The 25,611-nt window shown below is 41.5% G+C and overlaps 1 protein-coding gene across 5 annotated transcripts in view; it reads left to right on the forward strand.

The window, feature by feature from the left end:
* The window catches only part of STXBP5 (syntaxin binding protein 5), a 215,377-nt gene that overhangs the window by 99,327 nt on the left and 90,439 nt on the right, over positions 1-25,611 (forward strand). For all 5 annotated transcript variants that reach the window (XM_019488355.2, XM_019488356.2, XM_014605540.3 and 2 more), the window contains exon 8: positions 24,969-25,092. In XM_019488355.2, coding sequence (XP_019343900.1) covers positions 24,969-25,092 — 124 coding nt within the window. The remainder of the gene's footprint in view (positions 1-24,968; positions 25,093-25,611) is intronic.

Raw genomic sequence — 25,611 nt, forward strand, 5'->3', positions numbered from 1 at the left:
CTAGATTGAGGCCCCCGTGGTGAGTAACAGTGCTGCAAAAGCAGGAGCAGGGGTAAATTGAGTGGGGCCCCAATCTGCTGGGCGTGGCATAATCTGTGGCTAATTAAGACATGGCTCCTTCATGGGTGGGTATCTGGAATATACTGCTTTGCAGTGCTGAGTTGGCTTGAAATGCTGGGTCTCAGCCCAGTGTGCTATATGGTAAATCATGAGCCTTTTGGCTTTTGACTAATATCATTCATGGTTTGTACTTTATGTAAATAGGTGCCTAAGTGCTACTTAAAAGAGTGTTTAGGGAGTACCTGTGTTAAAACTTATAGCAGTTTCCAAAAAAGGATAACATGCCTCAGTTCTGGATGAACTAAGTCTATGGGCACAATATGCAAATTACTACAGTTGTATTTAATTTCAAGGCAAGCATTTTAAAAATTGCTCCTCACTTCCATGTGCTTAGGAAGAGCAGGGTCTGATGGTAAGAGTGGGGTGGGGAGGGCTATGAGGAGAAGGAGAGGGGAAGGGGGCTATCTGACCTCCCTCCTCCCCCTAGATATATCCCCCTCCCACTGCTACAGTAGGGAAAAATATTCAAAGCAGACCTCCAATAGTTAGATTCTAGACCTGGAACATTATAACAAATTTATAAATGTTCCATATATAAAAACTGATTATTGGGGGTTATTTTAGAAGAAGATGGAGGGAGGGCACCAATCCATCTGGCCCCCCATTCCTGTGTAGGCTTGGCAAACCCCAGCTTGGAGTCCGTCCCCCACTTCTCCCCCTGAACTATTTTTCTTACCCGGGAAGTTACACACCAAGGCATGTTTCTTAGTACCAGATAGGTAAAGATTTGCTTTTTGTCAAGAGTAAAACAGACAATTTTCCCTATTTCTACATCCAGAAAACTGCAGAGTTTCCTTACTGAGTCATTCCATGTGTGCATTTCTCTGAATTGCTTTTTGCTTTACTTTTAATTATTGTGGCATGGTTTTGATTTTATTTTTCTTCTTGTATAATCAGTCTAAAGGTAGGCAATACAGCAGAACAGGTTATCCTTTAGACAGCTTTCCCTTGGTATCAGAATTTTTTCCAACTGCAGGTTAGTGAGGAAAGTCTTCCTCTTTAGATGTCTGTATCAGGTTGTCTTGTAAGAGGAAGGGACTGGAGGTTCTGGAGTCTTATTGAGAACAGAACAGAGTTGGGGGAGTTTTAGATCAGAACATTTTTTATAGGAATGCCCAATTAGAAAAGGCACTCAAAGCAACTTTAATCAAAGTATTGTTTATGCTAATGGCTTTAAATTGAGAGAGAGATTTTCAGAATAAAAAATGGTATTAGTGGCAGTCTGTTACCTAGTATCTTGTACAGTATGAGCTGGCTAGCATTTCATCTGTGTACAAGTTGCGTAGTTGATGTCTGCTGGGCAGTTATTTCTGTCTGTATTACTTCTTAATAATTTTACTTTCAGTATTGCTAGTAAGAACCCCATAGCTTTGGGTTTAGTAAAACCTGAAAGTGAAGAAACAGGTATGATGTTCTCTGGCATATTCTGTCCAACAAAACAGAACAGCCTACTTAGAAATGAATAAAGGAAAGGAAGCTTCTCTTGATTGCTACTCTAAATGAGGTTTCAGATTTAATGACCTTGTGAAAAGATTTAAGGGAAGGTAAAAGATTCAAAAGAAACTGGATGCTGACTTGATCTCTCCCTCCCAAAAAAGAAAAAAAAAACCTATGGTAATTACTCAGGGTGCTTTTTCTTTTTCTATTTTTTTTGTAAATATTATACATTACACTGGCAGACAAGGTTCCTTGGGTGAATTTGATATCTTTTATTAGACCAACCCAAACGGTTGGAGAATAGTTATTAAGCAAGGTTTCGGGTTCAAAAACCCTTCGTCAGGCTAAGGAAGCTGCAGCAGTTGGCGTGTGCTCAACTGCTGCAGCTTCCTTAGCCTGACGAAGGGTTTTTGAACCCGAAAGCTTGCTTAATAACTATTCTCCAACCGTTTGGGTTGGTCTAATAAAATATATCAAATTCACCCAAGGAACCTTGTCTGCCTATGTCCTTAGACCAACATGGCTACAACCTAAACCCCTGTATACATTACACTGTACATTTACTGTGGATTTTAGATGCATCTTATTGGAATTTCTAAGCCTCCTGCTATAAGCACCATAATATTGAAGTGTGTAATTATTTGCATTTCTGACAGTACGGGAATTTGGTTCCCATTTCAGTGGTGATTTAACAAACGCTGTAACTTCATTCTGATAGATCAGGGGCGGGCAATTATTTCAGGCGGAGGTCTGCTTACTGAGTTTTGGCAAGCCATTGGGGGCCGCATGAGAGGCAGCCAGGGGCAGATAAATGGTAATTTTCTTAATTTTGGTGGGCCCTGCAGGCTGGATAGAATGGTCTGGCAGGCTGTAGCTGGCCCCCAGGCCACATTTTGCCCACCCTTGTGATTAGCTATTAAGCAGATTAGCTATTCAGTAATTGCATAGTGAAGCCCTTTAATCTTCCAGATTTCTCATGTTTTTTGCCAGTGCAATTAGGATGCAGCATATAATGGAATTCTGTGATACCATTGAGCTTTTCATTTAAAATCTTTCTATTTCTCAGTTTAGCAGCTGAGTAATGTTCATATTAACACAATTGTGTTCTGACCACAGTTGTTTTGTGACATGATTTTGGGAGAGGAGGGAAGACGATCCTTTTTATTAGTACTACTAATAAAAGTACTGCCTTTTGGCAGAAAAATAATTAGCATCTGCATTATAAAATTAGTCTCCGAGTCTCACTTTCACTGACTTGTTCTTACCCCTGCCACCTAACAAAACGTATAATCACTATATATTAAATCTTAGTGTGCATATAATTTATCTTACATTTTATAATTAGCTTGTGTATTCTAAGAAAGGTCAACCAGTATGCCTGTGTCTACCACATTCTGATCATCTTCACAGCTACTGGCCTACCTGTTTAAACTTTACACCTTTCTGTTTCTACTGAATTTCCATAGTTTAGTTAGGAAGATGAAAGGACTGCTGCTACTGGACTTTATCTGCATCTGACAAAGTTGGCTGTCACCTACAAAAATTCATGCTTCCCTGAGCTAGTTTGACTCTAGTGTACTACCCTACCTTACCGTCTGTCTGTCCTCAGGAGACTTAAAAGAATTGTGAGGGGAAGAAAAAGAATACTAAGAAGCTTAGAATTGAACTTGCTCTCTGTGTGTGATTCTGTAAAGTACTGAAAACTCTTGACCCTAATCTAGCACAACATGTTTACTGGCTTTGCTAGATATAGGAGGAAAATAGGAGGACTGCTGTTCTGTTAAAGAAATGTATCCCAATTCAATAGTGGACCCAGAGTAGCCAGTGTAGGATCTTTCTACTGCCCAAACTGTACCTGAACTGTTGAATTCCTCCTAGTTTTCTATTGGTATGGATTTCTTATTCTCTTTCAGTGCTAAATGCTGGTGTTTTAAAAAGTTTTATAATCATTTACTAATATAATTGTTCAAAGTGGAATGGAGAATGGGAAGATCAATGTAGAAATAATGAGAGTCAAATCATGGAAGAAGATGCAGGTCACCAAACAGATGAAAGAACTGTGTTGGAAGCTGAAGTGGATTTGTTAATAGGTTACAGTGTGGACATACAGTTCAGAATAAGGAATTCAGTGTGTCATCTTTGCTTCAGGAGCAGGATATCCTTGATCCTTTGGTGGGAGGGGAGGAATTTGTGCTCATGAGCAATCAATTTCAATGGGCTTGTTTACCTTTGTCAGTACATATAAGAGTAATCCCTAAAAGGAATTACTGGAACCAGTAGCATAACTAAGGATGAGATTACAAAATATAGTTAGCTGTTATTAAGAATACTTAAAACATGAATGATCACACATTAAGGTTCTTGAAGGCTAAACATGGATCACCAAATTGCCACACACATAATCACCAAAGATCAAAATAGCATCTTTGGAGAGCTTATCTTTTTAATAGCATAATGGAATAGGCATATTGATCTCAGTGCTGTGATACATTCTCATAAAAATATAATGTGCTTTACTATTTAAATATTTATCCTAAAGGCAAACAAAGAATTATATATAGGAAACCACTGATCCTCAGGATCATGGTGTACACGTAAGAGATCTAGTCAGATGCCTGATGATTCTGTTGGTGGCTAAGCCCAATTTGAGAGTGATGGCTTGTTGCAAGTTTCACAGATTGGAGTCCCAGTTTATAGCATGCTGCTTTCTTCTTCCTCACTTTGCTTCTATTCTCTGGATCAAAGCCACTTCATGCTGAACTGCACCCAGTACCAGATGTTCCCTCCAGATCAGACGGGGTTCTGCATGATTCTCCAAGCTTTCTACATAGATGTTAGATGACTTTAATATCATTTTTGCATACATCATGGTACCACCATAGAGGACAACCACACTTTCTAGAGCCATCTCAAATCTCACTATACAAAATATTCTTGGGATATGGTCTTCTCCCATTCTCCTGATAGGGAATAGATCTATTGCAGTCTCCTCAAATGATCATTTAAAACAATATACCAAAGCTGAGAACCCTGGGCAGCAAGAAAACTATAACTGAAGCTTCTCACTTTTGAATTTCATTAAACCCCTGGTATCAGTCCTTGTGTTGCTTTATCATCATGACTGTTCACTTTATGAAACAAAATAGTGTGAAACACATTATTTTAATTGGGATTCATAGCACTTGAATCCTTACATAAGTTAATTTTATTAAGTTGTATGTGTTCAAGTTCAACTACAGAAGTATAGGCTGCAGAATTCCAAGTTCTCTGATTTTTCTAAGGTAAATACCTTGAAACATACATTGGTGTAAAGACCTGTTATGCACAATGATTTCAGTAGCAAAAACACTTCCTTCGTAAGAGCATAGACCTTTATTCTGAAGTAGTATTTTATTTGTTTGGGACTTTTGATTTCTTTCTGTCTCCCCAAGCCTGCTGTTTTCCACTTTAAAGCCATTTTTAAGATTAATCTGAAACGATGCTATTGCAGTTATAGTGGTTTCAGAGCCATTGCGATTGTTGCAAAACCATATTGGCATCTGACTGCGCACTTCAAGAAGATTTCTAAAAAATGACATGTTTTCTAGTCTTGGTAGATAATGAGAAACTATTATAAGAGCTTCCAAAAAGTTGAGTGGACCATAGCTTCTATTTTAAAGGGAGCCTACTGTAAGAGAGAGACAACATTTTCCTGCTTTAGGATATATACTAACAAGAGTCTTCAAAACATTTGGACAGCAGAAATCTATTTTTATTGTGTGGCTTCACTATTTTTGTCTTCAGCTATGCCCAAAAGCTGGTATTTGGCTTACAATCAAAGGTCAGTGAGTACCACTGGATGTTACACTTTGAGCAGCATTAGTTATACCTTTATTAACGTTACCTGTAAATAATAAAGGTGCACTGATATATTGGTTGCCTATTGAATTGGCACCAATAAAAGGGAAATTTACAATATCACCTATTGGCTTTTTTTGGCTGTTGTAGCTTGTAATGCTTACTGATACCTGGACAGCTGGGTTCCCCCTCCCCCACAGGGCTGGAGCCCCTGGATGCCTGGGTTCCCTTGGGAAACAGCAGGTTCCCCCTTGCAGGCAGTCAGCATTCAAGTCTGCAAGGGGTCCTGCCTTGGGGCTGCCAAGAGTGAGATGCAGGGGGTGCCAAGCGCATGGCTAGGAGCACAGCCAGGCAACGTAGAGAGCAGCTCCCTGCAGGTAACTCTCTGGAGGGGAAGGGACATGGGGGAGGGAAAGGAAGTGGGTTGGGGTGCAGATTGAGGCCCCCATGGTGCGAAAGAGAGTTGGGCAGGGGCTGAGGGTGCTGCTTAACCAGGGTGGTGAATGAGACCCGGGGCTGAGGCCAGCAGTGGGACAGAGCCACAGGCAGGTGGGATGGTTCCCTGCCACTGCACACACCCTTCTGGGGAGGCATACCCTCTCAAGATTTGTGTGAGGCAGATTCTCAGAGCTAGCTGCTCTTCTGCCTTTCCGTCAGGAGCCTTGTGCCAGCTGTGCACCTCCTGCCTGCCCAGCAGCAGCGGGGGTGGTGTAGAGTTGTGCCCCCGCCCCCCCCATCCCCCGCTGCTGGACGGGCAGGGAATACATGGCTGGTGTTGGGCGCCTGAGGGAAAGGCAGTAGAGCGGAGACCCTACAGTAGAGCTACAAGTGAGCTTTAATTAATTCAAGTGGGGACACTTTTAAGCAGACCCAAACAGGGCGAGTGTCACAGGCCGGATAGGTGCTGTTAGTGTATCAGCTGTTAGGCTGCTCGGTTCAGGATCAAGGAGGTGAGTCAGAAGTGAAGTAAAGGCAAATTTACTTGTAGCTTAGCATACAACAGTTAACAGAAAAATTAATGTGACAAACAGATAGTACAGTAATAAAGAGCTAATAGTAAATGATAACAACAGATGGACAGAATGACAGAGTTCCCACATGAGGCTGGCAATTTATCAGCAGTCCCTCTATGCCAGGTGCACGCCAAGTTGTTCCAGCGAAGTCAGGCATCCCCGATCAACACTGTCTGAGGGGTCACCAGGAAGGTCCCTTGGTCAGGATCCGGTCCTCACTCACACTGGGAGTACGGGGTCCAGGCTTGGTATAGTGATGGTCCTTCTGTCCCGTCCTTCTAACTGGTCATTTGACATGCACGTTCCTTTATGCCTTATTTTATGCTAATCTGTTGGCTTTAGAGTCGCTCACAATCTTGCCCTATAGCTGTTACCCTATGGGATTAAAAGGTGTTAGAAATTATCATGAAAGGTTACCGCCCGAACTCAGGTTCACCCAATAAGCAATTATACCACATTACTTTGAGGTTTGAAATTAGCATTACCTGCCCAAGCTCAACCCCTTGGTTTCTTATTCCTTAGATTCCTAGGAATGTGCTAATTATATTAGATGGTCAGATCTTGTTATGGCTGACCTTTAAAAAACCTGTTAGATCAGCTAATCTTGTAGTTCTGCTTATTTTTGGGGCCCATGATCTGTGCAAATAGTTAGATTCAGCACTTCGGTTAAATTGTGACAGACAAATTCCACTTGCAGGTTGCAAATTTGCAAGCTTTGCATTAGCTAATCTTAACTGCTAGACAATTGCCTGGATGTCTCCAGGGGCATATATTTATTGCTCATGATCGTAACCTCTCTGGTTCTGGTTACCACAGGCGAGGGCAGTTGTGGGCTGTCCTCTGGGGGCAATGGCCTCTCCGCCCTGCTGCCTTTTCCCCAGGAGCCCCACACTGGCCGCATGTCCCCTGCCCACCCATCAGCAAGAGGCACAACTCACTGATCCCAAGAGAAAGGCAGCAGAGCAGATTCCTGAGCCTGCATAAAGCAGCCCTCATCCAACCCACTCTCAAATCCCGGGGGGGAGGGCACATGCCCCCCATGACTCCCATGTGGGGTTCATGCAGTGATGGGGAGCCACCCCCCACACCTCTCTAGATGAGCATCAGAGACAGTGGCTCTGTCCCACTCCCTGCCCCACCAATTTAACTTAAGTAAATCGGTTATTGGATCATTATCAGCCAATATGGTTGGTTAATAATCGACTATAGGTGTCAGCCAAGAAAATCTTAATTGGTGCACCCCTAGTAAATAACTCATGATCTAAGTGGTAGGGAAACTAAATTGGTGTCCTTGAAGACCCTTAGAGATGGTCCCTTTCAGCTATAGACCTGATCATTAGATGGTGTAGTTGAACTTGCCTTTAAATGGTTTCTCTTTACTCTGTTTATTCTGGAGCTGTAGTTTCTAATACTGAGCGCTTGAAACTTCATGAATACTACAAAAGCAATTCCATTTTTAAAGCTCTTTCTGCTTAAGTGTCTTTTAGTATTTGAATTAGACCTCCTTGTGCCTCTGAATAATAACTAAGCAGTAGTATTCAGCTACAGGAACTGCAACCACAGAAATGTCCTAAGCAAAGTGGGTGAAAGATGAGAATAGAATTCAGATAGTCTGACTCCCAGTCCTATGCATTTCAACAAGAATACTGCAGCTACTTACTGTACTTTTAAATTGCAAAAGCATGACAAAGTATACCTTTTATGGTGATAAATTAATAACATAACTCAGCATTCAGAAAGATATTTAATGATTTGGAAGTAATTACTAAGCAAAATTCTTTAGTTAGGTATTTAGTTTTCTTAACTACAGAGGTTTAGTTTGGGTGCAGTGAGGATGCTTACAGGTTTTCATAGGCAGGAATAGTAGAGATCACTGAAATCTATTTAGCAGGAAAGGTATGCAAAATGTTTCCATACAACTTGCTTACTTTCTAACTGCAATTATGAACACCTAGAATCACTCCTACTTGAGTATTTCCTTCTCTATAAGGTAAAGCCTACTGAACAACACTCAGTTTGTATCTAAAAACATTCATTTTCTATAGCAAAAAGATATTAAGCACTAAAAATGAATACTTTTATTTTTAACAGCATGTGATCTGTCATACCTTTAGTAGAAAAGGAGGGAAGGGGGTTGCCACATGAAGGGAGAAGGTCTGTGCCTGTCATATACACAGAGCTCTCTACCCTGAACTCTGTGCATCATGTTCCAGCCCAGCTGCAGACCAACAGGTACCCACATTTCCCAACACCTAAGTGCTGCTGTCCAGCCTGGCAGGGCTGGGGTTACATGGGTACTGATAAGAGGGGTGGCAGTGATGGGGGGGGGCTGGGACAGCTGGTTCTGCTCTAGCCTGAATGGAACTCAGGCTCCTAAAAAAAAAATTGGGAGCGGAACATGCCCCTAGTTACTTCAGTACCATCCAAAGCATGGAGGAGGAATGTTCTATTCCCTGCTTGGTTGGAACAGTAAATCCACAGTCCTGTGAAGGGGGAGGAAGCACACATTACTGGGATTCTGGAGCATGGCTCTTCAGCTTCTTTTGGACCTCTGCCTTTACACAAGTTCAGTCTTTTGAGAGAGATTCTCCCAGGAACCACTCCATTTGGCAACTTTTACTCTCGGAGAAAAATAATGACATTCTATACATTCATGGTTTCTCCTGTGAGAGCAGGGACTCTGCCTGGAAAAACTGAACATCTGTACATAGCCTATGTGATACACTAGCAGTTATACATTAAATGTTAAATACATATTGCTAACTTAGAACATTTAAAATAATTCTTCAGTTCATTTCTAATGGTAGTCTTGTAAGTTATATAGTATGGTAGAAAAAAGAAAATGTTTACCTATTTCCTTCCTGGCAAACATTTTATATTGAAAAGCTGTAAAGTTCAAATAGATCCCTTTTGCAGGAGAAAAGGACACAGGGCAGAGCATCCTGGGATTAATGGGATAGAATAAGAAAGGGGGAGCAGGGAAGCAGAGGAACCTTACAGCCTCCCTACATGTTATATACAGTAATCAGTGTATTAATTGTAGCATAAATGAGAAAGTGTTACACATGCATCTGATTTAAGGTGCCATAAGATGACAAGTCACCCATAAAAATGTTTTATGCACCTGTGGCATGTCCTATATTGGCCAGGGCCAGGACTGGCAATCAGCAGCCATGGCAGTCCAGGATCTCAAACTTGTCTGCGGCTGTCCCAGGGTCTCCATGGCAGGAGGCAGGATTGTTGCACTAGTTGATCAGATCCCCTGGTGCTTTTAAATGAACATGTGCCAGGAACCTTAATCTGAGGAAACCAGGGCCATACGCACTTCATTGGCAGGAGCAAGTGAACTGTAACAAAATATAAAATTTAAAATCCTCAAGTTTTCCCCTGCTAATTACAAAGGGTTTGGTTTCAGTATCTTTCTTAGGAAAGGGATCATTTTCTCTTAAAATTGTCTTTCTCCTTTTTGTGCGGGCCGGGGGTGAGCTGGGCCCGTCTTTGCGCACGCGGGCTGTGGCCAGCAGCCCGGGCACGTGGGGCCGGAGGAGACCGGGGCCGAGCTAGAATTAGTCACAGAGGCGTAATGGTTGATTTAAAAATTATTTACTTACACCCAAGATGGTCGCGGTGTAGGCTGAACAGTTTCCAGGTGCAGCTCCGCTTAAATCCTTGTCGGAGGACTACGACAAATTCGTTCTAGCCCCGGAGTTGTTAAAGCTCCGTGGGTTCGGCAATTTCTCTCCCACGGAGTTGTCGAAGCTCCGTGGGTTCGGTTTGGTTCTCTGGTCCCAGAGTTGGTAAAGCTCCGTGGGTTCGTATCTTCAATATGCAGGAAGGGATACGTCTAGGAATTTATCAGCGACAGGGAGAGGCTAGAGGCTGTTCAGGCCTCTGTTGCCTTCTTAAGAAATGCGTTGGGTCCATAAGGATCCGCAGCGCTTAGAGATCTTCACGCTCTCCCTCTCAAACTCCAATTGCTCTCTCTCCAACTCATTTCTCTCCGACTTGGGCGGAAACCACCCAAGCTCTTTATACGGCTAGCAAGCCAATCGCTAGCCGCCACGTGTGCATGTATTAGAATTGGCCAGTAATGTGGCACGAATCTTCATACAAATGGCGGGAACTCCTTTGCACCGTGCATTTCTTGGATGCAAAAGGAATGCACCATGCAAAGAAAGCTTCAAATTGGTGGGAAATTCTCTGTTGCACCTGGGTTCTCTCCTGCAGCAGAAAACTCCACCGTGCAAGGAAGGTGCAATTTAGTGGGAAAAATAATTTAGCAGTGCCGAAGCACACACAAACAAAAAATCACAACTTTGGGTTGTGACACTTTTGAAATCAAAAGTGCTACTCCTGCATGCATTTTTTCTGAACAACTGATGTATAATCATTGCTAAATCAGTCTCTAGAGATTTGGATAAGGTGTTATACTTTGATATAGAATGTATTCATAAAAAAAATCGTGGATCAAAAATGGTATAAATCAAGTTGCTATGGACTAATGCCATTTTAAACCTAACTAGATGCAAAATCATAAAATGGTGAGTTTAAGTACATCTCTGCTGAATGAAGAGCAACATAGTCATTTCTAGGGATATTGGCATGTAGCAGGGAAATCCATTTCACCCAAGAGGAGTTAATTCATTAAATGTTTGACCATGTCTTCTAAAATATAGGAAATCATCTGTTCTACATTCTTCATGAGAAGTTTCCCAGAGATTCCTTTGATTGTCTTTCTCTGGTTCTCCCAAGTTTTGTGGGGGGTTTTGGTGGGAGGCTGGGGGGAAAGGATTTTGTTGTCCTCTGTTACCTTGTTGTACTGAAGCAGTGGAGGATAGGGCCATCTATAGCTGAAGAAGTTTCCTCCTGAAAGAAGTCAGCACAGATTTCTTTTACAGGAACTGCAGGATTTATGTTTCATGGCAGCTCCAGGAAGCATTGTACCTCACAGGAGCACAAATTTCCTGAAGCTTCCAGTGCATCCAGTATGCTTCTATATGATTATGTCCAATGATGAGCTATGACTTGATGTATATCAAAAGTTAATTATGAATACAAAAGAATCTAACATCAATCCATAAATAAGTGAAGGTAACCATTCTGTTTTTGATTGATAGGGAGGGGGAGGAATAGGGGCTGCTTGACTGAAGGATCTGGTATCATCCTTATGATCTCTGATTTATAGAGAATTAAAGTGTGTTTCTTTCTAAGAAGATCTAGAATAAATGAAATTGCAGCTCTTAATGTGAAACCTGAAATTATAAAGAGAACAAATAGCTCAATTCTAAACATTTTTTTTAAATGATTTTATTCTATATAACAATTCTGAAGACCATTTAAGTTACAAAATGATTTCTTGATCTTAGTTACATGTGCAGTCTCAATTTTGTTTCATTATGCATAGAGCCTATGCATTGAAGGAAAAGGAGACTCTGGGGGAGGGAGTGGGGAATAGTATGTGTGTTTTTTGTTTTTTGTAATGAGGTTATAATAGATTGATTCTGTGTACGACTAAACTGCATCCAACTGGAGGACCTTGTAGCAACATAGTGGGGCTCCTCCTGGTGGGGAGGCTTCTATAAAATACCTCAGTGCTGTAACCTCCAGAGTAAGGAGAGTATAGGTTGCCCAAAAACCCTAGTCCTGATTGCTGCTATCGGTACTAAAGAATGGCTGATAGAAATGTGCCCTCACTGAGGTATTAGGCAGTCAGCAGCAGTTCTTATCTGCTGCTGTCTGGCAGAAGCTACGGCCATTGAGACACTGAACAACTGGATTCAGTCTTGCGTTTGGATTCTGTCTCAGTGGTCTAAAGGAAGGATGGTAGGGTCTTGGGCAACCTCCACTCTTCCATATTCTTGCCTAGGCCTACATATTGAAGGTCTTGGTGTAATGGTCATAGACCTCTTAAGTGTACACAGTCATTCAGAGCAGAGGCCAGCAACCCCCAGGGTGCATGCCAGAGCCCAGAGGTGTGCATGCATCTGTCACTAGTAACAAGGATCTGGGCCCCTCATGGTTCCCCAGCCCTCTGCCTCTGGCATGCCAAGTCAAGGCATGGGTTGAGGTTGGAGTGTTTTTTGGCCCTCTGGCCATGGCCAAAAACATTGCAGAACCCTGATCCAGAGGGTGGATGGTTGCCTCCCTATAATAGATGCAGGTGGGTGCAGGGTGGGGAGGGGCGGCTCTTGCTGCTACAGACCCCACGGGAGGGCTGTGGGCTGGGGGGCCTGTGCCAGGCCCTTCCGGGGGGGCGGTGCTCCCAGATAAGTTGCAGGAAGTACATGGCGCCATACCCTGCCTTTCTTCCCTAGCTGTGTTCATGCTCCTCCCCCCTGCTGTAGCAGCCTGCTGCCAGGCTGTCCTGGCATTTGGGGGGAAGGGGGAGTGGCACGCAACTGGTTGTGGAGTGGGGGGACACAACACCACCCACCCTGCCCCACCTGGCAGCAGCTCCAGCTCTGCAGGCCTGTGCAGAGTGGCTGGGTGCAATGCTTGTCTCGGGGAGTGGGGCCAGGCTCTCCTGCCTGCCCCCCAGCGGGGCTTGCGGCTCCCAGCACCCGGGGCAGGGCCGAAGCCGGAGCCATCTGGGTGCAGCTTGTACCCGCCTCCACTGAAGCAATTCCTGTGGACCAGCCTGCCCCGCCCAGGGTCAGAGCCTGGAACCCCGTGCCCCCAGGCAGCAGCTCCAGCCAGCCTCCCCCAGCCCCTGTGCAGCCGCTGCCACCCCTCCAACCCCCCACTCTGCATGTAGCCACTGCCACCACCCGCACTCCTTTGTCCTGCCAGAAACCTGTGCCTTGGGTAACCAGCACAGAGGCACTTTTAGCTTACCAGCACCACCTGTTTTTCAGTTCAAATCCCTGTTAACCAGTACGAGTGGGGAATGGGCCATTCCCCCCTAGTGCCAGTTAACAGGGATTTGAACTGAAAAACGGGTGTAAATCAGTAAAAACTGAATGACTTAAAAAAAATCAGGGAATTGATCAGTGAAAATCGGTAAAAACTGAGAATGCGGAACACTAAACATAAATAACATTCTTTAATGTAACTTTTTCTATTTTGCATTATTTAGTAAAGGCAAAAACTGATTTTCTGTACAAGTGTAACATCATGATCATGCATCATGATCAGAGTTTGGATCTTGAACATTCAGCACTGCAACAGTCTGCTACCAATTGTGTTTATAAGGACAATAGCTGGTAGCCGAAGAAAGCAAGTGATGAACCACTGGTGTATTGGCAATCATGGGGTAGTTGGTTGCTGATTTGGTGGTGGTACAGACTCGGCTATAAAATTCATTTTATTATGTTAACATGCTTTCAGAATTTTCTGTATAAGCAAGACATGAGAGGTTTTTTAAAACATTGTTTGGATTTTACTGAATAGGAAATGTAGTAGGACAAAGACAAGGCACTTCTGTTGCTTAAGGTTTTTTCTTCTAGCTAAATTTCCAAGGGCTTTTACAAACAGGGGAAATATTCATAGTGTCTCAAAAAAATCAGAAACCTAGATGGAGGGATTGGATGTGTTCTGAGAAGTTCTTATTTAGCTCTGGTACGTAAAGTTGTATAAATAATCACTGCAATTTTCCTTTACCAGTGATACATTTGTAAAAACTAATTTTACAAAAGTAGAAATGGGCATTTTTGCTCATTAGGGACTGGAACCAAAATCCAAATATGGTTCAGCGAAAATGAAGCTAAGTCTAGTTCAGCTTGTAGTGACCAAAAATTCAATTATGAGGACTTCATAAAAATGGGTGGTAGTCAGTTCACTGATTATATCAGTGAGCAAGTGACTATATCGCAAACAGGTTGATAGTCTCATCAGGTAGCATGTAATAAGCTGGAGATTATGAATTTTTTAAAATCTATAGATATGATCTCTTTAAAACAAATATGAAGTATGTGGCAAAAAGATTGCTCTGCTGCTGTTTCTTTAATATCCTTTGATAAATACAGAATGGGGTGTCCAACTCCCAGCATGCATGCCAAAAGTGGCACGGATAGCTGCCATGTGTGGCATGCGAGGTCCAGATGCTCTCAGTAAAGTCTGGTGCTGAAATGGAGGCAGGGAGAATTGAGCTGCCACCTGTGTTGAGCATAGCAGGACCTGGATGCTACTATGCAGGTGTCCTCCAAGTGCCAGGATAGCCCTTCCCTGGTCCTGCAGCTGCCCAAATTAATTTAAGGGCTTTGGATCCTCACTTACTGTATGAAAATGTGGAGATAAGCTGGCTTTTGCTGATGACACCTCCTCTCATAGCAGTGTCCTGCCCCTGCTCCAGTTCATGTGTCCAGAGCACCCTTGCCTCCATTCTGGTGCCTTAGGACACAAACTCTACCAGCTACACTTTTTGGGTGGGAGGTTAGGGATCAGAGAGGTATGTGGGGCATTAGTGACGTTTAACTTGTGGAATGCTTGTCCACCAGGGCTATAGAACATTATTTTGCAGGACTCTTATTCTAAACACTTCAATCTCCCTCACCTACCCCCAAAAAGGGATGGCAGAATTTTGAGACATTGCCATTTTAAAAAACAGAATACCACTTCTGAAATGTATAGTTATCCAAGTGCAGAAACAGTGAGGAAAAGAGAATTCTGAAAAGGAGATGACGATAAATTTTTCACATGTAGCAGATAACCAGCAACCTCTCCTAGTGGGGAACAAAGGAACACTTAGGTTGATATATTTTTTTGCAGTTAGTAGATAGTATGTGGCTGCAGTAAGCTAAGTTCCTGGCTAACCTTTGGTCTTTAGTGAATTGTGGGTTGCTGGCACAAGGTAAAGTAGCCCAAACACTAGAACAAAATTGGGCTATAATTAGTGTCTGATTTGCAGCTTGTCCTTCTTTTCTCATTTGTAGCTGTGTGGGAGGGATGAAAGACACTACTCTAAAGCAGTTGCATCCTTTTTCAGGCACTTCCCTAGGTTTAGGCAGAGCCACTCAAGGGCTAATTTTATTTTAGATTTCCATAGTCTGCAGGAAGCAGGTGAGAATGCCTTTAGATCTGTTCTTTCTGAATGCTCAGTCTTCTACAGTGTAGCTGGTTACCAGTGACACTGCTGTTGTGACATTCGTAGGAAGTGAATATAGTTATTAAAACTTATCCCAAGTGTCCTGTAACAGATGCCTTTTGAGGCTAGAAAGGAAGTGGGAGGACATAATGCGTGTAGTTCCTTACTTACTGCTAATAAGATTGATTAAAACACTTTAAAAGTTATGGGATTTGGATCTAGGAAAATATTTGCAATGAATAATAATCTCAGTTTCTTAGCTTTATGGGGGTTACTGATTGATCAAATATCGCTGGACTAAAGTTTTCACAATTCCAAAATTTCTGTATATTATAGCTATAACCCAAATTATATTCCCTGGGAATTGCCAGTAATGTATAGAGTTAAATAATTCGGAAATGCCATATTGAGTTGTGACTTAAAAATTAAAAATAAGTTGCAACCTGGATCAGGTTTTCAACAGTCTTAGCAAAAATATCCTGAAGTTCCAAAGTCCAGCTGGGGACTCAATGATGTTTTAAAGCCTAGCTAATTATGATTTAGAATAGATAACTATAGATAAGGTCCAGAGCTACAGGCTTTTTATCAGTTTGTTGCCAAGTTTATAAATTCAGTGTTTGCTTTTTTTTTAGTTTAGTTTTGTTTTCTTTTTGCATTGAATAACCCACATTTAGCTTTGATTACATCTTGCTGGAAATGCAGCTGATCCTATGTCCTAAATGTCACTTTTGATTTTCATTTCTATTACAAAAAGGCTTGTTTAGCCATGTCAGAATTAGTGACATCAGCAGTACAAATAAATGTGAACCAGGTGTTGATAAATGTTGGTCTCATACATCAGGGCAATTCCCGATTTTCAGCTAAGTAGCTTTTTTGCCTTACTTTGCAGTTTTGTTGCTCCACTGAAGCTGTTGATGATGATAATCAACCTTTAGTAGCTAAAAGAATGATTGTGATTTGCTGTTCTAATTGCCCTGTCAAGATAATGTAATAAATACCAGACATGCTGTGAAGGCTTTAGTTATTTCCTAAAAGGTTATTCTGGAATTACATTGGCTTTCTTCCTCAAATTTAAGAAATATTTGTTGATGATATAGCAGTATACAGTGATCTCAAAAGGTAGCATATTCTGCCAATATTTTTTTTAATATGAACTATTTTTTAAAGCTGTAGTTTTTAAGCACTCAATACAGTTCTTATGTTTCTGTGAACATAATTGTATGCTTTATGCAATTGCATTGCTTTATGAAAGTGTACAGTCTAGTAACCAAAGGATTCATTATGACTTCTGCCTTATACATGATGGTGCTGAAGAATAAATGAAGAAGTCAGATGAGACCAGTTGTCTCTGTCTAGGGTTCATTTTTTCCAGGCCTCTTGTTCAGATTTTATAATGCTTTTAACGCCATTATTTTTCTACACAGTGTGTCACTTGGTCAGCCTTTCCATTCTTTTGTTGAGGTCACACAAAAATGCTTCCTTCTTAAGGTACTTTTTAGAAATGTCATAGTTTGGGCACCCTTAAGATGTTTTCAGTATGTCAATGTTATCTTCCATACTATCATATTTACTCCAGTCCAGTATGGGGGAGAGGGGGGAGTGAAAGCCCCTTGTCTTATGTTCAGGTACAAGGTTGAGGAGCTAGCAACTGCTGCAGCTCTGTCTCTGACCTGACCTCAAAGTCGGAATCAGCCACAGCTGCTGCCCTGCCCCCTCAGACACTGTGTACCCTCAGTCACAGCTCCAGTCTCACTCTGTCCCAGGGCACAGAGCACATGGTGTCTCTGGCCCCTACCCAGCCAAGCAGAAGTGGAGCAGCTCCAGTTCTGACACAGTGATGGGGAAAGGGCCAGGACAAGCTGCCACTGCCACAACTGCTGCTGCCTAACCAGAGCAAGGCCAGGGCCAGAGCCACAACTGAAGGTAAGTGGTAGTGGGGGAGGCAAGTGGCAGTGAGGAAACAAGTGCAGGGGGAGGGGCAGTGCCAAGGATGCAGACACTGTGGGTGGGAGTGCAGGCAGCAGAGGGAGGATAGGTAGCAGGAGGCAGGGAACAGGTGGGTCAAGCCGTTCGACTACCCATCTCCTCCTTCCATGTCCCTGCTTTCCACACTGCAGCGATGGAGGGGACAAATTTAAGATGACTCTACAATAATTAGGTTTTCCAGGTATAGAATCTAATTACTGGGGAGTCATCTTAAATTCCAAGTCATCTTGGATTTTAGGTAAGTACTTGTGTAATTGTAGATGGATGTAGCCTATTAAGAGTCTATCCTATTTGTCCATTTTACATTAAATGTTTTGTGCAGAAACCTTGATCAAAAGCTGTTCAGTTTGCATTCTATGAGATTTTTTCAAGATTCCAGAGCAAAAATATACTCTGTGTCTACACGAGCAGCAGACTGTGGAGTTGTTACTGTGCAGTCATTTAATACTTGCATAAGCAAGTACTAAATGACTGTGTAGTAACCGGAGTTACTGCGCAGTACCATCCCAGCATGGTTTTTTTCTAATGCAGCTGCGCAGTAGCTTGTTACTACTGCGCAGTAGTGTTGTTGCTGGGCACTAAGCGTGACACACTACTGTACAGTAGCAACAAGTAGTGTCTTGTGTAGATGTACCCACTATGAAACAAATGTAAAGTATCTTTCTGCCCCATGGTTCATCCACACCTTGAATACTGTGCCCAGTTGTGGTCCCTGCATCTCAAAAGGGATATAGAAGAATTAGAGAAGGTACAGAGAATGGCAGCAAGGATGATTACTGGCATGGAGAGGCTAAAGAGGCTAGTCTATTCAGTTTTACAAAAGAGCCACTTCAGGAGGATATGATATGGGATTACAAAATACTTCCATATTTAACTGAATACAAACTGTCTTTACATTTAAATCAACCCTCCAATTATTAGACTCTATACATGGAGATGGCAAGAGGTGGCTGCAGGGGGTGGTGGGGAGCAGAGGTAGCAGGGGAGAGGCAGGTAGCAATTGTGGCTCCAGTCCTGACCTGAGGCCAGGGTCATAGCAGCCACCAGCCCCACACCACCTTGAACTCAAATCCAAGGTGGTATCTAATGGGGGGTGGGGGTGGGAATTGTCTTAGATTTGAGTAGATACAGTCAATGGAAAAGAGAAAGTAAATAGAGGTTTATTATTTACTGTCTTTCACAAAACAAGAACCAGGGTCATAAAATAAAGCTAGTGTATAGGAAATTTAAAACTGACAAAAAGCAAGCTCTTTTTTTCACACACTCTGTAATTAAAGGGTGGAAATCATTGCCACAAGATGTTGTGGAAACTGACAGTTTAACCAGGTTCAATAAGATATTGGACAAATTCTTGCAGGAAAGGGGCATCAGTCACTATTGAGCATAGGAGTTAGTGATACAGCCTCTGAATTAGAACTTCCTACACTGTAAATGCTAGAGGCTGCAAGTAGGAGAGGAAAAGGAGAAACACTTGTTTGACCCAGTTCAAGCTCCCTATCAGCATTAATTTGCTGCTAGTGTATTGCACAGGATGCTGGGCAAGACCTCTGGTCTGAACTGGTAAATGACAGATCTTCTGTTCTTATTGCAAGCCAGCCATTTTACTTCTGTTAGTCTGTGTAGTCTGATGGTAATTTTTTGTTAGAAAGTTCAGGCTTTTCTCTATCAGAGTGATTCTTTCTACACTATTGAATCCCTTTTGGAAATCCCCAAAATTCAGGCAATCTGGCAGTGGTAGTTATTGTTTTGTTCTACAATATGTAGTAAGCTGAAGATTCGGTAGACAAAACATCCTTTCCTAGGTGAAGACCATTCTGTTCTCTAAGTCTGCTGTCAAGTGGCGCACGTAATTTTGATTAAAATAATGAAAGACACCCTGGGTCTCAAAAAAGCACAATCCTTTGTCAGTAGTTAAAAAAACAAACAAACAAACAAAAAACAACTTTCAAGCCTTTCTTATAGGGAGTTAGATTATGGTTCCTTCTTTCATTCTTCACACTCCCCCATACCAAGCAAGAGAGGCGTAACAGGGTTGGTCTATGTTTGCCTTAAACAGTTCTGCTATGATTTGTTCTTAACATGGCAATTTTACTGTTCCCCCCAGTCTTTTAATAATTACTTTTAAGTCCATTGAGTAGTTTCTTCACATTAAGCTCCACTTCTGTGCATTATCGGACTTAATATTAAGTTTGGTTTAGGGGGAGGCATATTCTGTTGTGTTCCTCTGTAGTAGTAAGGATTTTCTTTTGTCTTTTACTAGACTTCCCTACTGTAGCAAAAGTCCCTAGCAGGTGATTCTGTAACTTGCTAACTTTTCCATCTTTCTTCATTGCTATTTTTCAGTGTTTATCTATCAATATATGCTTTTTATCCTTTTTGACTGATGTCTTTATTACTATATTTTACTTGAATCCAAAACTACTTTGAATTTAAGAAGACCCCATAATGATTCGATTCTATATATGGAATGTTTTTATATTTTTTTAATGTAATTTTCTATCTATTGAATCTGATTATTGGATAGTCATCTTAAATGCATCCTCCCCACTGCTGTAGCAAGAAAAACAGTGGCCAGTAGATAAGTGGTAGGGGAGTCAACAGGCCTAACCCCAGCCTTTTGCCCTTACTGCTTGTGCCCCTGTCCCACCCCACCCAGTGCCTTTGCTGGCCTGAACACACACCCCCACCCCTCTCCCAGCAACTTGTCAACTCCCCCCTGCCACTTACCCTCACTCAGCTCTGGCTCCAACCCTGCTTCAGCTACATAGTGGAGTTGCAGCCCCAGTTGGCCCCAGCCCCAGGACTGAGATGAAGCCAACTACAGCTGCTCCCATAGCTTCTTCTTGGCCAGATGGGGGTTGGAGCATATGCTCTGTGCCTTGGGCTGGAATGGACCAGGGCCACAAGCGGGTGCGGGGTAAGCAGTGGCAGAACCAGTGGAGGGGAAGAGGCAGCCATAGATTAGAGGTTGTGGGGGACCGACAGGAGCAAGGTGCAGCAGTCACAGCTCTGACTCTGCTTCTAGGCTAGGGCTGGGGCTGCAGCAGCTGCCTGCTTCTGCCATGTACTAGAAGGTTTTTTCCTCCTGTGTAGAATTCCCTAGACCTTTTCTTGGATCCAAGTAAATACAGTACAGGCACTCCTCCAACTTACAACATAATTGGTTCCTGAAAACAGAGTCTTTAAGTCAAAACGTTGCAACTCAGAGCCAATTTTCTCATTAGAAACAATGTTATAAATGGAGGACTAGTTCCTGAACCAAGGCCTGATACCCTATTTTCACCAAAAATACCCCAGAATTTTGTACTTGATCAATTAGAGATGAGTAATATAGCTACATTAATGTATTTATATTGTAAATAGTAAGCATATTGATTTGGAAGGACTTCTTTGAGGTGACTTTGCTGGACTTTTTGAAAGGCTCTTGGTTGGACTTTTGAAGAGTTTTTGGCTGGAGTCTTCTCAGGAGTCTCAGCTGCAGGTTTTTCTGGAGTCCTGTCTGCTTTCTTAAGGAAAGTGTCCAAGGAAATTTGGACAGATGTTCTCCAGGGAAATAAGCAGTGCAGTGAACTTGTTCGCTGGCATGGCATGGCATTGGATCAAGCGTTGTAAAGTCAAAACTGACGTCATAAAGTTGAAACAGAGTGTCAGTTTATAAACGTTGTAAGTTGAGGATTGCCTGTACTTTATCCATATCTCTATCTATTTTTTTTCATTGTTTTACCTTCCTCTGGCCCTAAGGCACTAATTAGATTTAATTTAGTTCTTCTTTTTTTATATATTAATGTTTCCCATTGTTAATTCATCCTCTTATCAGCCCTGTCATTTCCAACCATGAAACCCTAACAGAAGAGATATCAGGATTCATCAAATCCATCCTAAAACCTCTTGTCACCCAAAGACCGAGTTTTATCCAAGACAACAGAGTTTCTGCAAAAACTCAAAAACATAGACCACCTTCCCAGCAATACCCTTCTAGGGACCATCAATGTCACCTGCTTATATACCAACATTTCACCCCAGGATGACATCCAAGCCTGCCTCACATATTTACAGGAGCAAGATTATAACTCAAAATACAGAACTCAAGATATTACTCAATTTACCCATGTCATCCTTACACACAACAACTTTAGTTTCAACAGCTGACACTTCCTCCAGACCATGGGCACAGCTGTGGGCACCAAAATGACTCAACAATATGCCAACCTTTTTATGGCCCACCTGGAAGAAGAATTCCTCAAGAACTGCACCATCAAAACCACACTACACTACACCTGAGAGATATAGATGATAACCTTCAGTCTCTCATTGATTTCCATCACAAATTCAACAATCATCACCCCTCCATCAGACTGTCTTGTGAATACTCCAACACCAACATTTCCTTTTGGGACACTATGATCAATATCCAAAATGGTAAACTTTAAACCACCATATACAAGAAACCCATGGACCAACATACATATCTGCACAGAACCAGCAATCACTCTAAACACATCAAGAAAGCTGTAATATGAAGCCAAGCCCTCTGATAGCACTGAATTTGCACTGAGGAGAATACCCACAATTGTCACTTAACAAATCTCAAACAGGCTTTAACCCAACAAGGACACTCCTCCAGAGAGATAGATAGCACTTTTGAAAGAGCCACCCAGATACCACGTTAAGTATTGCTGTAGTACATAAAGAAAATCCCCACGAATCACGTACCATTAGTTTTGTGACACATCATCCTTCCCTGGAACCTGTACAGAAAATCCTCAAACCATTGCAACCTATACTAGAAGATGACCCAATTCTTAAAGAGATTTTTCCAGAACCACCTATCCTAGCCTTTAAACAAGCACCAAACCTTGCTAATCTCATCACCAGAAGCAAACTCTCTATGATGCAAACTACACCAAATGGATCCAGACCGTGCTAGGACAAGAAATATAAAACCTGCCAACACCTCTCCACCAGTCTCACAATAACCACACCCCACAACAGAGCCATCACCATTCCTGGATCTTACACCTGCACCTCTCGAAATGTAATACATCTCATCGAGTGCACCAAATGCCCTGATAGAAAAGATGTAGGAGAAACCAAACAGCAACTGCATACCAGAATGAACGCACACCGAAAATCCATCGAAGATAAAAATAGCCGATTGCCTGTGGGTGCCCATTTCTCACAAGACATTTACTCCCTCTCTGATCTCTCAGTTCTAATTCTCAAAGGGAACTTACAAAATACCTTTTGTAGACGAGACTACAAACTTCACTTCATAAATCTACTCAATAATAAAAATTATGGACTTCGTATAGACACTGGACACATTATAACCTGCCTGACATCTGATTCACTAGGTACCTGCCCGAAACTTACCATTTGCATTCCTTCACACATTTCCCACCCCCACCAACCCCCCCCCTTCCTTCTTCTACTCCTGTCTCTACCCATTGTCTTGCAAACTTCCACTCGTTTACATTTTCCCAGACTTCTTGTCATGCTTTTAGCTTCTTTTCTACCTTCGAGAACTCAGAACAACAGCAGTCTCCCAGTGCCTGAAGAAGGGTGTTTATGTCCGAAAGCTTGCAAAGAACTTTTTTTTAAACTACTCAGTTGGTGTAATAAAAGATATCACATTTACCCTAAGAAACTTGCCTGCCTGTCCTTAGACCAACAAGGCTACAACCAACATCCCTCCCATTTTTAGTTCATTCATTCCTACTTCCTTGTCTGAATTGAATGATGGTCTCTATGTAATAATAGCTGTAGTAATAATAATAATAGATGTAATAATAGCTTGCATGACTTGATGTATTTTATATCTGCTTCTGCAATATCAGAAAATATCTTTGAAATCTGAAATTCAGAATGCTTTCTCCTCCAATGTGCAGAGACTTTGGTCTTTTTATGATCATACTTGCTGATATTTTTGCCAATATAATTTTCACAGTGACAATTCATAATTGATGATTTAGGGCCTATTTAGATTGGATTTTAGAAAGGTATCAAATCCAAAACCTTGCTCAAGGACTCTTGAGCAAGGTTTTGGATTAGCTGTTTTCTTGAGGTTACTTCCAGGCATGATTCTGTGTTCACAGCCTGTATATGTGACAAATGTAATGTCATGTACAGAATATTTGTGGGGGAAGGAGGGAATATACTGGGTCTCTTTTTAGTAAAAGCCATGTTTTTATTAATAACTTGGAGGAATGTCCTTTCGGCAAAAGATGCTTCAGCTGACACTATTGAAAAGAAGGGATCTTCCGTTACTGTTAAGGGAGTCACTTCCATATGCATTTGTTGTATCCATTATTTTTGTCCCCGCCCACAGCAGTAAGAATGTCACGCTGCCAGACTTTGCTGAACAGGTCCTGCAAAATGTAATATATAATAATTTTATATAAAAACACATTGTAGAATATATAAAATATCTTTTTCTCATTGTGTTTTTTGTTGGGGTATAGCATTGAATGATAGACTTGTTTTTATGATTCTGCAGTTAACTAAATATAGAAATAATAGGAAAACAGGTCTGAAAAGGATCTGTGGCCCAGTTCCCCATTCAAGGCAGGATCCTCCCTGTCTAAACTGCCCAAGACAAGTTTTTTGTCTAATGTGCTCTTAAACTTCCGAAGTTGGAGAACTCGAAACCAGTTTTAGGTCATGCGTTCTAATGCATAACCACCCTCAGAGAGATGCTTCCTAATATCCAACTTAAATTTCCTTTGTTGCAGTTAAAAGCAATACTTTCTAGTCCTGTCTCCTGCAGCCCTGGAGAATAATCAGTCACCACCCTCTTTATAACCACCCTTCGAACATTAGAAGTCTCTTCCCCCAAACCCCCTTCCCCCCCCCTTTAGTCTTTTCTTCCTCAGATTTAGATAATCCCAGTTCTTCCAGCCTTGCTTTGTAAATCATGTGTCCTAGACATCTAATAATTTTTTATGGACTTTTTCAAAGTTTGTCCACATGTTTTTTTGATATGCAATGTTCCAAACTCTGATAATGAAACATTAAGGGTATCAACCTTTAGGGGAGATGTTATGGAACTAGCCAATGTATTTTAGAAGACTGGTATTTTATTTTTAAAATTCTTTGAGTTTATTTTAACTATTTTAAATTACTATGCAGGTGTTCAGTGTTCAAATAATACAGCTTTAGCACTTTCATAATACCAGGCATATTAGCTTCTAGTGATTTACTGAAAAAGGGAGATGGATTATTGTCTGTCTGTGTTCTAGTGTTTCCATTAGCAAATAAAATTGTGTTTAATGTTTATGCGCTGCTGATTTTATAAGAGTGATACTCATTTTTTTTTAACTTTTTTAACATGAACAGTGTTACTCTGCAGAAAAATACCTGAAAAAAATATTAACTTGCAACTAAAAATTAAGCATGGATACATTATAGTTGTCTTGGTATTTCCTGATTTTTCTATTAGACATGTCCTTTTGGTGTCTGTGGTCTACACTAAGTAGACAGGGGAATCAAGAAATTGGCATTTGCTAGATTTAACTGAAAACTCCAATAATTTCTTTCCTTCCATTTCTGCACAGGCTATCCACTCTGTTGCTTGGCACCATGAAGGAAAACAGTTCATTTGTAGCCACTCAGATGGCACCTTGACCATATGGAATGTAAAATCCCCTACCAAACCACTTCAGACAATCACGCCCCACGGTAAGATGGGAATGGAGACTCTCACTATTTAAAAATTATCAACATGTAAATAGTGTTAAATATTTTAATATTTTTATGTTATGTTTTGTTCCGTTTGGCTTGCTCAAACCTTTGCTTATGTACTTGTTTTCCAGCTGCTTCACTTATTTTTAGAATTAATGTTCATAGATGTTGGCATAGCTTGCATTGTGCTTAGTACTAGAATTCATTTACTGTTTAGACACTTTAAACGAGTAGCTATAGATGTAGAGCTACAGCTTTGCAAGTGGACAAACTCCCTGAAAATCCAGTGTCCAGTACTGTGCATGTATGTGTGTGTGTTCACAGTCAAAACAAAAATAGAACAGTTTCTATAAGAGGCTATGTTTAGTTGAGGAAATCAAGATACAAATGTTAAAATAGGTTATATAAAACTGGGAGCTTTTACCTGATGCATCTTGTCTTATTTAGTAATGCTTATATCTGCTTTAATAACTAAAGTAAGACTTTGCTGCTATACTCCAGAGGATTGATTTAAGT

This window comes from Alligator mississippiensis, chromosome 1 (genome assembly GCF_030867095.1).
Source record: "Alligator mississippiensis isolate rAllMis1 chromosome 1, rAllMis1, whole genome shotgun sequence".
In the NCBI taxonomy this organism is placed as follows: domain Eukaryota; kingdom Metazoa; phylum Chordata; order Crocodylia; family Alligatoridae; genus Alligator; species Alligator mississippiensis.